Source organism: Siphateles boraxobius, unplaced genomic scaffold (genome assembly GCF_051911475.1).
Source record: "Siphateles boraxobius isolate OS27281-9 unplaced genomic scaffold, OSU_SipBor_1 19, whole genome shotgun sequence".
NCBI lineage: Eukaryota > Metazoa > Chordata > Actinopteri > Cypriniformes > Leuciscidae > Siphateles > Siphateles boraxobius.
In genome coordinates this window covers 32,038,069-32,051,381 of record NW_027508799.1, presented here as the reverse complement: position 1 = coordinate 32,051,381, position 13,313 = coordinate 32,038,069, and the positions used below count along the sequence as shown (strand labels likewise).

The 13,313-nt window shown below is 39.1% G+C and overlaps 1 protein-coding gene across 5 annotated transcripts in view; it reads right to left on the bottom strand.

Moving 5' to 3' along the window:
- The window catches only part of mdfic (MyoD family inhibitor domain containing), a 29,876-nt gene extending 21,215 nt beyond the window's left edge, over positions 1 to 8,661 (bottom strand). For 3 of the 5 annotated variants that reach the window (XR_013205404.1, XR_013205403.1, XR_013205405.1), the window contains exons 1-3: positions 8,345 to 8,635; positions 7,922 to 8,078; positions 5,943 to 6,077 (exon numbers count right to left, since the gene is read on the bottom strand). Coding sequence is in view for 1 of the 5 variants with exons in the window: in XM_077235029.1 (XP_077091144.1) it covers positions 5,943 to 6,077; positions 7,922 to 8,012 (226 nt within the window). In the remaining 4 variants the exon portion in view is untranslated. Of the gene's footprint in view, positions 1 to 5,942; positions 6,078 to 7,921; positions 8,079 to 8,344 lie in introns of all 5 variants that reach the window. The other 2 variants (XR_013205402.1, XM_077235029.1) reach the window with 1 other exon arrangement.
- Positions 8,662 to 13,313: the final 4,652 nt, after the last annotated feature.

Sequence of the window (13,313 nt, the reverse complement as noted above, 5' to 3'; positions counted from 1 at the left end):
TAATATTCCAGGGCTACCCTCTTTCGCAGTCATTCACTGTCTGTCCCGCTCTCACTCGGCTATTCTTTTACTCCATCTCTCTGTAACAATGACAAGCCGAGCCAGGCGTCTAGGATTTACTAATTTCAAATTTAGTAATTTGGCTGCTGATTGAGTGGGAAAAAAAATAACCCCTTCGGACCTTGTTCTGCTTAATTACATTTTATAAGGCAGCCGGCAACTCCAAAGACAAGGAGAGAGATTGTAAAGGCTTAAGCTTTTCATCTATTATACTCCTATTTCAAATCTGCATTTGCAGTATGTGGCATGCTAGCCATCAAAATCATTAAAACTCACCAGAAAACCTTATGATAGTGTGGAGCAGACACAATCCATCTGAAGTGGGGATATGCCAAACTACATTTTTTTTTAAATTGATCCTAATCGATTAAGTAATATTAAGGATGTTTCGCATTAAAGGGATAGTTCACCCAAAAATTAAAGTTCTGTCAGTATTTACTCACCCTCATGTTGTTCCAACCCCGCAAGACCTTCGTTCATCTTCGGAACACGAATTAAGATATTTTTGATTAAATCTGAGAGCTGGATCACTCCTCCATAGGCTTCTAAGGGATTGACACTTGCCAGCCCCAAAAAGTTATTTAAGACATCGTTAAAATTGTCCACTACAATGTGCACATACACTTAATAGTGACTACAGTGGCTCAATCCTAAGTTTATCAAATGACGAGAATACTTTTTGTGCGCAAAAACAAACAAAAATAACAACTTTGTTTCAACTATTAATTTCCTTCTCTGTGGGCTTCTAGTCAGTTCACGTAGTGTGATTGCGTAGAGCTACGTCACACGTAGGCTCACTATTGGCCGACGCTGGTCATGTGGGTGATGCGTTTGACGTACAACACAGAAGCTTACGCTATTATACTAGTAAACTGACTCGAGGCCCACAGAGAAGGAAATTAATAGTTAAAATAAAGTCGTTATTTTTGCGCACAAAAAGTATTCTCGTCGCTTGATAAACTTAAGATTAAGCCACTGTAGTCACTTGGACTATGCTAACAATGTCTTTAATAACTTTTCGGGTCTGGCAAGTGTCAATCTCTTAGAAGCCTATGGAGGAGTGATCCAGCTCTCAGATTTAATCAAAAATATCTTAATTCGTGTTCCGAAGATGAACGAAGGTCTTACGGGGTTGGAGAACATGAGGGTGAGTAAATACTGACAGAATTTTCATTTTTGGGTGAACTATCCCTTTAAGTTGGCTTTTGGATTACACTGACTAATTAGAAATTTCACCATACACTTCAAATGGATTTCCAACATTAGGCACATTTTGTGCTCAAACACAACATAGAAACATATCAAGATGCACTTTTTAAGAGTTTGATCTACATAACCTGGATAAACTATTCAAAATGATCAATTAGTCAACCACTGTGACCATCCCTAGAATGAAGGTATTTTTTGTTTCCATTTATATGCATGAATTTGGCAGACGTTTTTATCCAAAACAACTTATCTCTGAAAATAGGACCCATGAAGTTGCCGTTGCAAGCACAATGCTCTACTGATTGAGCTACAGGAGCTTGCGGTTGTTGCTTTCATACTTTTACCTTGTTTCGAAACCTGAAACAACATTCAAGCAATCCATATCTGCACCTCCTTCCCTTCCATCCGTTTCCATCACGCTGGAATGGAAGAATCCCATAAACGCAGAAGTTCTACTCAAACGCGGTTATAAAACGCACATCTTGCACAGATTTAGCCGTTTTACACAGCTACCACATTTTCTCAAAAGATCAATTATGACGTGACTCAGACCGAGCCTGAGGGAGCTGCCAGACTTTATACGTCGAGTGCTCCACCCTCCCTCCCTCCCTCCCGACAACTGCAAACAAAAAAAAACCCCAGTAACACAGATGTGAGGAGGCTGGGGGTGCATTTTCTGTTTCAGTTACATCGATGACTCAATGATTCCACCAATCTCAAAAAAAAAAAAATACATCAAGCACAGAAAAATAATCCTTGCATAAGGATCAAGAGGCAGCAGGCATCTCTTGGAGGAGGCCTTAAAGAACGAGGCCTTACAGAGGGACTCCAGGGGCAACTACAGCCAGCCAGAAGAGTTTATTAAAAAATATATATCTATGGACAAGGTTCCTTTATTTGCTCCGTTTCAATCTCAGCATTAACTGCACTAATGTGACAGCTGTGGGTCACTGGACTCTGTCTTCGGGGTGCCAATCAAGACCTTAAGCCCGGGAATCAGGCTTAAGGACAGGGGTGCTCGCTTGTTTCTGAGAGGCTTTTTAAAGGGAGATGGCCATATTGATTTTAGCCGTGGCAGGGAGCACTGTCTGAATGGAGTCAATCGGTTGCTCCCCGGTCACCCCCCAGTGATCAGAGGCCTGACGGAATGACCTAGCAGAGGTGCGGTGAACCTGCAAACATGCAGGGCAGGATGGGAGCACATCACGAGAGATCACTGTAATAGAAAAGGGGTTTAACCTTAATGTTGAAGCCAAAACCCTGTTAGAGGGCCAGTAATCCCTCCCGCTCAACTCTAATTTCAAGTGCTTTTCTGGCTGGAAAAGGCAGCGTTGTGTTGGGGTTGCTGCAGCGGGAGCTTTCACGCTCTCGAAGATGCAGCGCTGTGCTGTTAATCAAAGCGTGGGCCTCAAATCTACATCTTATTAACAGACAGACTCCACTTTCCAATCTATTATTCCTTGCATAGTTCAAACCCCAAGCGCCGTTTCACACAATGCCCACCCTGCGAAAGAAATAACACCGAGCTGATGGTCAATGAGTACAATCAGAAATGCTAATGGTTTGCTAAACCTATAGCTCACAGATGTGTAGATCACCTCTTATCTGAGGTAATTTAAATCAATTTTACACTCATAAATCTGCAGAGCTCTAAAAGGGCTTCGGCACTTTGCGAGGACGCTAATTGAAATGCTGGGAATTTTTACATATGAAATATGTCTACACCAAGACAATGAGGAAATAATTAGCACAGAGGTAGAATCACAATGGCCATTTTAATCAACCCCTGCGCTAGCATTTCACCCTATTTATTCAAGTTTTGATTCGATGACCCATGGCTAAGTAATCACTTGAAAATTACTCCTGAGTTCTAATGGGCTCTTGCTTCGGAGGAACACGTGCTCTGAAAAATTAGCATCTTGAATCAATCAACTCTTTCCGGCCAAAATGATCGAAATAAAGGCACTGATTTGATTTTGAGGATTAAAAGCAAAGCTAAATTATGAACGTCAACAATAAATACCTGATCCTGAACCCCTAAGTGAGAGCACAAAAATTCCAGACATAACGCAGAGGCGTTGTCATCGTACAGAATGATATACATAAAACCTGACTAACATTCAAGTGAAATATTCAGGAGAAATATTAAACACCTCTTGATCATTACATCATTACCCTGAAATTCTTACAGGCCAGAACAAGTTATTCTGTCGTTCAGCTGTGAGACTTGCCACATCCCACACATATGAGACTGAATGTGCAATGCGTTTGTTCTTTGTGTCTCTACTGGACTCTTTTTGCAGCCTAATAGAGAAGTATGTGATTAAAAATGACACCGATAACTCAAGCAGAGTATATTCAACCATAGTCCATTTTTATCTGCCCATGTAAGTCAACGGACAGTGCTGAATAAGTGCGATTCATCTTTAGACAGTGAATTCTGCTAGCAAATTAAAATGGAAATATGATAAAAAATAATAAAAAAGAGAAACTGTAGTAAAGTGGCCAGTCAAGTTGATTTCCTATCGATTTCCCTCTCTAGACTCTAAATATCACATCATACTTCCCAATCCAATTAGTGCACTGCCTTACAGCCCTGCTCTATCCATACTTGTCCAGACAGCCCCTTATACTGTACATGGTATAGTCGCATATTCTAGAGCCGTATGTAGATATCCTAGTATCACTTATAATTATTTGAGATTTAAAACAAGTCAAATATGGACCAAACTACTCCGGTTCGGTAAAATTTTTTAAGCCTATTATACTCACCAAGGCTGCATTTATTTGAACAAAAAGTACTGTGGTGAAATATTAATAGAGTTTAAAATAACCTTTTTCTATTTTAATATATTTTAAAATAGAACTTATTCATGTGCTGGTAAATCAGATATTTCAGCTTTCTCTGACGAGGTTAATTTTGTAAACACAGTCCAGCGCTTCCCGGTTCTACGTCAGAACGCGGACTCCGTATTGGCCGGCTCCTGCGTAAGCACCACAGACGTCATAGTGCTCACGTGAACAGCGTTGGAGACTCACAAGGAAGAGAAGAAATTGTTGAATAAAGTCGTTATTTTTGTGCACAAAAAGTATTCTCGTCGCTTCGTAACATTAAGGTTGAACAACAGTAGTCACGTGGACTAACAATGTCTTTACTAACTTTCTGGGTCTTGAAAGTGGTTATGACGTTGCAGTCAGAAAGCTCTCGGATTTTATCAAATATATCTTAATTTGTGTTCCGAAGACGAACGAAGGTCTTAAGGGTTTGGAAAGACATGAGGGTGAGTAAATAGAATTTTCATTTTTGGGTGAACTAACCCTTTAATTTGAAATAGAAATGTAACATTATAAATGTCTTTACTGTTACTTTTGATCAATTGAATGTGTTTTCTAGCTGAATAAATGTATTAAATAAAAAGTTGATAGGGGAGAATTATTTTGTGGCAAACTTGCATCTTCAGAGTTTCTTGCACAGTCCACCAGATTTCTACACAAACAGACTGTGGGAAGTGGGTGTGTCAGGACTTTTTCCCCCTCCAAAAACAAGTGGTGAGAATTTTCCAAACACATCCTTTGTTTCAAATCTTTGTTTCCCTAATTATTTCCAACCGACCTAGTAGTGATGAGTGAGATTTTCCATCACTCCTCATTCATTTGACATAACTTGCCTAAAACAATGCCCTGACTTAGTTCAACAACTGAGCTGATCCAGCATTGATTTTACATGCGGAGGAACAACCTCCAAGATGTTATCAAGCTCAACATTTTTAGGGTACATAAACCCATATGAGCAGAACAAGAAAAGTCTCTATGATGCAACTCCATGCTTTACCAGGTAAGAGAGATACTATTTCAGTACATTCTAGTGCTCAGCCGTGTTTTCCAGATCCAGGCCAACCAAGGCCAAACCTCAATGGGATATCCTTGCTCACTAAGCTTTCAAGACTTTGGCAGGAGAATAACTGAAAGTAACAACTTCACTGCAACAGAAAGACGCTGGTTCAAATCCAGTACTTTTTCTTTTAATCAACACTTCACTAAACCTAATGCTTAAGACTCCGTGCTACTGCACCTATAGCATTATCTTACCAAAAAAATAACAGAGCAAAGCGCTTACATACTGTACATATAGATTACGCATTATCATAATCTCAAATCAAAGCTACACCCAAAGGCAAAGATTATAGCGCACCAGTAAATAATGAAATCAATTATCCTCTCAGTAAACGTTTTAAAATCACATCAGTGTTTTCCAGATCTAAGCTTCAGTTTTCCGTATGGCAGAATTGTAGAAAATGCTGACAAAGGTTGATGTCAGTTGATAATCCAAATGAGATTGGATCTTTGAAGTTTATGGTAAAGTATAGACTGGTAACAAATGAAATGCTTTATATGGAAACAGATCAATTTCACATATACATCACTGACTGAAAAAAAAAAAAAAATTCTGATTGGATAAAACAGTTAAGAGAACCGTTTTTTCTGTCGACATGGTATCTGCTACACTGCATTAGTTATAGAAAGTGAAAGCTATGTCTCATACTCAGTCGAGTGAAGATGAAACTTGCGGGCAACATTTGCCAAAAATATGCACAAAAAAAAAAGTTACTGGAGTCTAGCCAATTATGTCAAGCGTGTTTGTAGACATGATTAACATATTTGTCAGGACTTACTTCTAACAAGACCATCATGGGTGTGGTTCTCCCCTGTCATGTGTCCCTGCTCGTCTGAAGTGTGATCTCCTGGTCTCGGAGTTTGGGATGTTTCCGTAGCATCTGAGGATTCATCAGAGCAGCTGTTGCATTTATCTGGACAAAAGAAAAAAAATGAACAAAAAAAAGAGTCGTATTTTAAATCTCTGAGTTTTGCGTTACTTCGTAGCTGCCAGAAGCCAAGCATGCAAAAGGCCAATATTGACTCGCCTAAGCCTCAAGAACAGAAAGACGAGCTCTAATTTGCCAGATAAAACAGATTCCTTTGGTGAACAGTTGCAGAACCGTGTGGGCGGATCAGGTAGGCCCAGGCCAGAACTCTGGATCTCATTTTCTCGATTTTGCTCCCGGGTACACAACACCTGCCAAGGTTTTTACAGCTATAAAGAGCGCATTCATCTAAATTGGAAAATGGATGTGGGCAAAACCTGCCTGATAGGCATACAAAGAGATAGGCAACATTTAAACGCTGCACTTAAACTTATTCAGCTCCCAATTCCATAGAGTAAACGAGACGGTACGCTTCTCAGATTCATGCTATTTGTGGCGGCCCTCGATGTGGCCACACACGTACAGAGGCAGCAGGCAACTGCTCATTTATTTAGTATTGTCAAAGCAGTTCTGTTGCACAAACCTGTACTTTTCCATCACTCAAGTGCATTCTGGGAAAAAAGCATGTGACTCAGCAAACAGAAGCTTGTTTTCACTTTTGGCGAGCATAGAGTGTTTGGTTTAGTTAGGTTTTTTTTTCCTACAGCCCTCGTTACAGCGTATTATGGGACAAGATCAATACAATACAGTAGCTCTAGATACAGAGATTGATATCACTTCATCTGGGCTTGAGGCTGATGAATGGAAACCCTTTATTCCAGCCATGACTCCTCAAATGCACATACAGTACCAGCAGCCTTGTGATGCATCGCTGTATTTAGTGATTACAGTTTGAAATAAATTGCTCTATTCTCTAAGCATACACAGTCCCCGGGGAGGGAAATCCAGTCTTAACGGAGAGACTTTGAAGGCCCTACAAAAATCCATTTGTCACCGGAGCCTGTGATTGCTTACTTTGTCCTACTTTGCCATTTTTTGACAGTGCTATAATGATGCTTGGTATAAATAGGATGGCTAACGGTTCAGTGGCTAAGAAAAAAAAAGAAGAAGAGGGGGGCCAAGCTTATTTTACATGTGATAATCTCACAAGCAACTAGAAAGTTAATTAAAAACTATAATTGGCAGTGGTTCCTGCTAATAGTTACCAAGGCGCTCCTTCAATCTTTATTGGAAAATAATGAAAACATTATCATGCCTACTGGCGCAACATACATATGGGTAATCTGTTTGCAAGTTGCCATTTATGCAAGTCAGTTACTGGTGGGACACCAGGTAAAAATCAGGAGATAAATCAAAAAAGTCAACATTATTAATGATTGCCAATAAGGTCATTCAGCAAATATTTTCAATTGCCTGAAATAATCACAGTGGATTTGGTCAAGAGATTTAACATGTTAAAAAAGAATTAAAAAATCCCTGCTTTCCTGCTCTAAAGATTTTAAATGCAGCAAACATATTTGCTATACATTCAAAATCAGTGTCAAATTTTTGCAGATGATATGTCACAGTTTTAAGTCAAGCGCAATGACTAACTGTTTTCAAAGACCTAAAATTATCAAACTGAGCTATATTATTAATTGTTCAGAGGCACACACAAGCAATACTGTCAGTCATGGCATTAATATAAATAAAAACTCAAGAGTGAAGAGCCTCTATGTTGCTTTATTGTGCAAAAAATCCCACTTTTTTCATAGACCATCCGACTACTAGCCAATACAAACATACAAATAACTATTTTATGCTACAAAATATGCATTAAACACATATTAGTCAGTGCATCCAAGGTACAACTGAATCCGAATCTCACATATAGAAAATCAATCTCTTACCTCTTTTTGACAGAAGTTGGGTTGTCTCCTCACGAAGCTGCTTTTTTGGCCCTTCAGGCCCCTCCGGAGGTAAAATAGTCTCCGAGGACATGAGCCAGATGTTTAGATACTAAACACACCCAAAAACAACACTGCCCCACGCAATTAGCCCTCAAACCTGTAAGATAATAACAAAATATTATTATAATATCAATCGCTGATTCACTGCGTCAAAGTAAACAAACGCGACCAATATCTTTCCTATGTAGTGACGTCATCCAGCGAAATGTCTTAAAACTCAGTGGAAAGTTTTTCTTAGGTTTGTTCTTCTCTAACGGAACTCAAAATGTCGCAAACACACTCCTAAATGTCTTATCAACTTGTTAAATCAATATTATTTGTTTGCCAACCATGTAACAGATCATTTCAAAGTTGTTTGATTACCTTTCAAACATGTCAACTGAGCAACTCCTTTATTCGCATCTTTTCTTCGGGCAAAACCGGCGTGCCGTTAGGAAAAGTTTCCTTAATACCCTGCTTAGAATCAAAACTCCGTAAAAACTATCAGATACCTCCCCCAAAATAGTACAAAAAATCCCTGTCAAGTAGACGTTGGATAATGAGTTTGTGCGCGAGAGTCCCGCGCGCTCGAGCTCCTGCTCCTGGAGAAACTTTGAGCTGAAACATTTTCATCACATCCGGATTCCGATGATCACAACCAGCTGCATGCACACATTCAGCTGTTCCAGCGGAGACTGTGTGAATTGTTCGTGAAGTGAGACTGTTTATAAAAGAGTATGTCTGTCTCTCAGACATGCAGGGGTGTTGTTTACCTAGCGATCTGAAGGACCACGTCAGATTGACTTCTGTTGTTCCCAAAAATGTGCTTTTGAAAGCGTCAGTTGTTGATGTAGCTAGACTAAATATTTATAACATTGAAACTTCTTGATTTCGTTTTTTTTTTTTTTTGCTATGAAAAATATTACCAGCCTCGGCAATTGCCTGCTATCAAATTAATAAATAGGGCCTATGCCTACATAGCGTGCCTACATGCATAAATCGCTTCTTGTATTGGAAAGTTTTCTATTGGGTCGAATCATTTATGAAAATGACTCCTTATTTATGATAAATATATGGTAAATATTAACAGTAGCCTATTTTTAATAAATCAACACTCAAAGAAAAGTTCACACAGAAAATACACAGTGTGCCATTTTTTATTATTATGCATTACATTGCCTTGTGTTTTATGGTTAAGGGAAATGTCTGTAAACTTAAAGGGATAGTTCACCCAAAAATAAAAAAATAAAATGCTGTCATTAATTACTCACCCTCATGTCGTTCCAAACCCTAAGACTTTCGTTCATCTTCAGAACACAAATGAAGATCTTTTTGATGAAATCTAAGAGCTTTCTGTCCCGCATTGACAGCTACGCAACAACCACTTTGACTCTTCAAAACGTTCATAAAGAGACTGTGAAACTAACCCACATGAATTGAGCAGTTTAGTATAAATTTTCTGAAGAGACCATGTGATGAACATGATTTTATTCATCAACTTACCAATCAGTTAAACAGAAGTAAATGTTTGCTTTAAGTGCGACAATGAGGTTCATTCTCGTGTTACACAGCATATTTACGCTTCCGCAAGAACCAATGACGTTCATTCCCATGTTACGCAGCACTTTGAGCTTCAGCAAGAGGTTTGTTCTCGTGCTCAACTTCGGTTGAATTTCTGTTTATGTTCTCTGATCAGTGTTTATATGTGGATAAAAGCCTTAATTCAATCTGATCATCATATAAAGAAGTGATCATGTCTCTTCAGAACATTTGTACTTAACCGCCCAATTCATATGAATTAGTTATATATATACTTTCTTCTGCGATTGCATCAATGCTTACTCAGTGTCTTTAAACTCTTTACATTTTCAGCTGTCTGAAATCTGCACGCATACATACACAAAGAGTGCTCAACTGATTCAGTCCATTCTCGTGGTGGCCTTGCTGGTGGATAAAGCCTATGAGCATGGAAGTGATTGATGTGAAATATGCCCTCCTCATTGACTGGGTGAACTCCATTTTCTGCTCCTAATACAGAAATCACTCTAGGTCTGTGGCATAATGATTTACGATGAATCTGTGTCAATGTTGAACTCACAAACCCCACCTAATCCATCTTGCAAAGACCCTCCTCGCTGTGAAGAAATGCTGCATTCTCCATTTATAAGTGTTGAATCTATTACCCCACTGATTGGTAATAACTTTCGGCCTTTGCGCCCCTTAGACAGTGATTACTCTGATACTGGTGCTCTTTGAGACCCGGCACTAAAGGTAAAACTCGGTATCAGCAGGGCTTAGTTGACCCTTGCTTTCAAAGTTATTACTTTAAAAGTTGCAACTATTTTTAAGGAATAGTTGACTGTAAAATAATGTCATTATGTAAACCAAGAAAGTATTCAATTTGACTTAAGCATATAATCGTCTGAGAAACAGAAGATGAATGTGAAATCGTTATTTCCTTACAATATTCTCCAAATCTAAGTTATAAGGACTACTTTCATAATCTTTCATGATGGAAAGATGCACCGTACTGCCTTGAGACATGATAAAATAATGGCAGAATTTTATTTTTTGGGTGCGAACAATTCATTTAATATATCAAAAGAAAGTAAAACACTCTATGTTTCCATGAATAACCTTTAACATCCATGGAGGCTTTCCATCGCACAAAAGGTTCTTTATAGAAGAAAAGGTTCTTTAGATTATTAAAATGTTCTTCACACTTAGAAAAAGAAGTTCTTTTGGAACCAAGAATGATTCTTCTGTGGCATTTACTGTGAAAACTACCTTTTGGAACCTGTGTAGTTCCTGAAAGGCAAAACCAGACATTACCATTTAAATATTTCATTGTGTTTTGTTCACACGGGACAGTGGTTCTATGATTTCCTGTGTATTCCATGGTGACACCGCTGACAAACATTTATCTTGTGGTAAATCATGCGCTTCTGAGCCGGAATAAGTAACTGAAGTCACAGAGAGTGCGTGAAGCCGTCATGTCGTGTCACTGTTGTGTCAGCAAAGCATCTGTCAGAGTCACATTTCAGAGGAAAGGGGAAACGTCTCTATTGACTTCATCTGTTTGTGTGGCAGGATGCCTGATGCTGAAACACTGCCAAATCACCCTGGGTAATCCCGCTCGATGGAGTCCCACCGAACGCTGGGGTTCACAGTGCATGCATGCAAGAAAACCGCCTGTCACCACAACAACATTGCTGACAAAAAGCCACCTACCGTGATGTAGTAAATATTTGGGCTATCACAGCAGGCGTAGAGGAGGAACAATCAGCAAGGAAAAACAAACAAGAATTCTAAACTTGACCATTTTTTAGGAAGCTACACTGACCCAAGCCAACTTAAAATTGTTCTTTGAGTAATTCTCACACTGCAAAGTAATTAGCATATGAATAACTCAGAGATCCTACGAGTACGAGAAGTGATATGCATTCGCTCAGAGATCCGCCTACTGAAGTCTCTTCAGTGTCGATGTAAGGTACCCACTTTGAAGTTGGCGATTTCCTCAACTTCTAGATTGGCTTTGCAGAGAAAACTGTGCCACTCAATTATACCTGTTATTCATCAAGGAGAACAAATTGCTGGAAGCAGGCGAGCGGGCAGGGAGGGAGGGTTACCTGTAGCTAACAAAAAGGCGCAGAAGGCCCCTTGTGGAGCGCCGCGACTCGGCTCTCTGTGTTCTTACCATTTGGTTTTTGTTATGGAATTAAAATTTCACACCAAATGGGTAGAAGGAAACGTGGTGGAATAGGAAACCTGTAATTAGCACTAATGAGCTTATTCTTGGGGTCTGTGATTGGAATAAAAATGGGAGACTTACTGATTCTTTTCCCATCTCGACTTTAATGGCCAGCAAAAGAAAGGTGTCACTTTGAACCACGGCGCAGCCACAATGCACATCAGTAACTGATCAAATCTTCAAAGAAAGCTTGCAGCAGTCTCAGCTGAATATAAAAAACTTAATAAGTCCCTCTTTGAAGCCGAGAGAAAGCCCCCCTACTTCTCAAGCGGACCATGAAAACTGGACGAACCCTGGCGACCTGGATGATTAATGGCGTTTGGGTTATTTTTGACGATTTCTTTTCAGATTCATACTTCTTTTTTAGCTCACTCTCTGATCAACATGCTAACGGCACTTGTCGTCTGTTTTATCAGCAGGGAGAAGTTGTTTCAGTCGTGCTAAGTCAAGGGACATTATCAGGGCAGCGCGAAGGTGGCACGGATAAATAAACTCATTAAAACAACAGGCCTCGTGATTAACGATGTGTAATTGCTTTGATAGAAATGAAAACAAACATCATTTATAGCACGGTGAGAGAAAGAGAGAGAGAGTCAGAGGCCGAGAACAGTGGGGCGGCTTATATACACTAATGCACATCTGGAAGGAACTGTTCAACCTCTGAAATATGCAGGTATAATCAGTAGCAAATGTCCACACTGACATGTTTCACGTTCATAAATATGTATCTTTCAAATAAAAGGAATGTTGTTTTCTCTGGGCCTGGGAGTTATTAGATAACTAATAACATATTGTGAAGTAAAAGGCCATCGCAGTGTCTGCTGGGAAGACCGGAGCGTGCAGTCGCGCAGCCGTACACGTGAACAGCTGCAAAATAACTTGTGATCAAAGTATGAACTAACAACCTAAAATATATGTCAAATTATCCAGTCTGTCGCAATACCGCAGGTTTACTTTTAAGGACGTGGGTGTTCATGTATATTTAAAGAGAGAAATCTTGGAAAGGAAGATACACTTTCTGTAAAGTCTGTAAAGAAATCTAAAACCATCCCATTTACTTTCTTAATACACATTCCTGACCTTACTGGACCAGATTTATCAGTACACATTATCCCATTTAACATTTATACTTTAAGTAATTTATTTTAGCAAGTTCATGCAGAATCAAATCCTAATAAAACTCTATACTTCAAAATGTGAATCAAAAACACTCTCAACTTGCACACATGCAGCTTTACTTCACAATGACTTCATAATGATATTTTGCACTGCTTTTCCATTGCTTTTCTGTGTAAGCATCTCACGTCTTTTGCAGTGTCTCACTCAAGATATAGAATTCAAAAAATGCAGCGCTCAAGTTAAAAGAACATAAAAAAACACCCACTGCCCTGTGATCGTGTTTTTAAATGCAAAAATGTGTTCTGTGAATAGTCCCTACGAGTAGAAAAATGCTCTATGCACATAAGCAAATGTGAATGCTTGGCGAACACATCACAAGCGTGCTGTCACTTTGCACATATTTAGTGCAATAAACTATGCATTATGCATAGTTATGCATAATTATATTAATTATGGTAGTAACAAACCTTGTTTATCAATCAT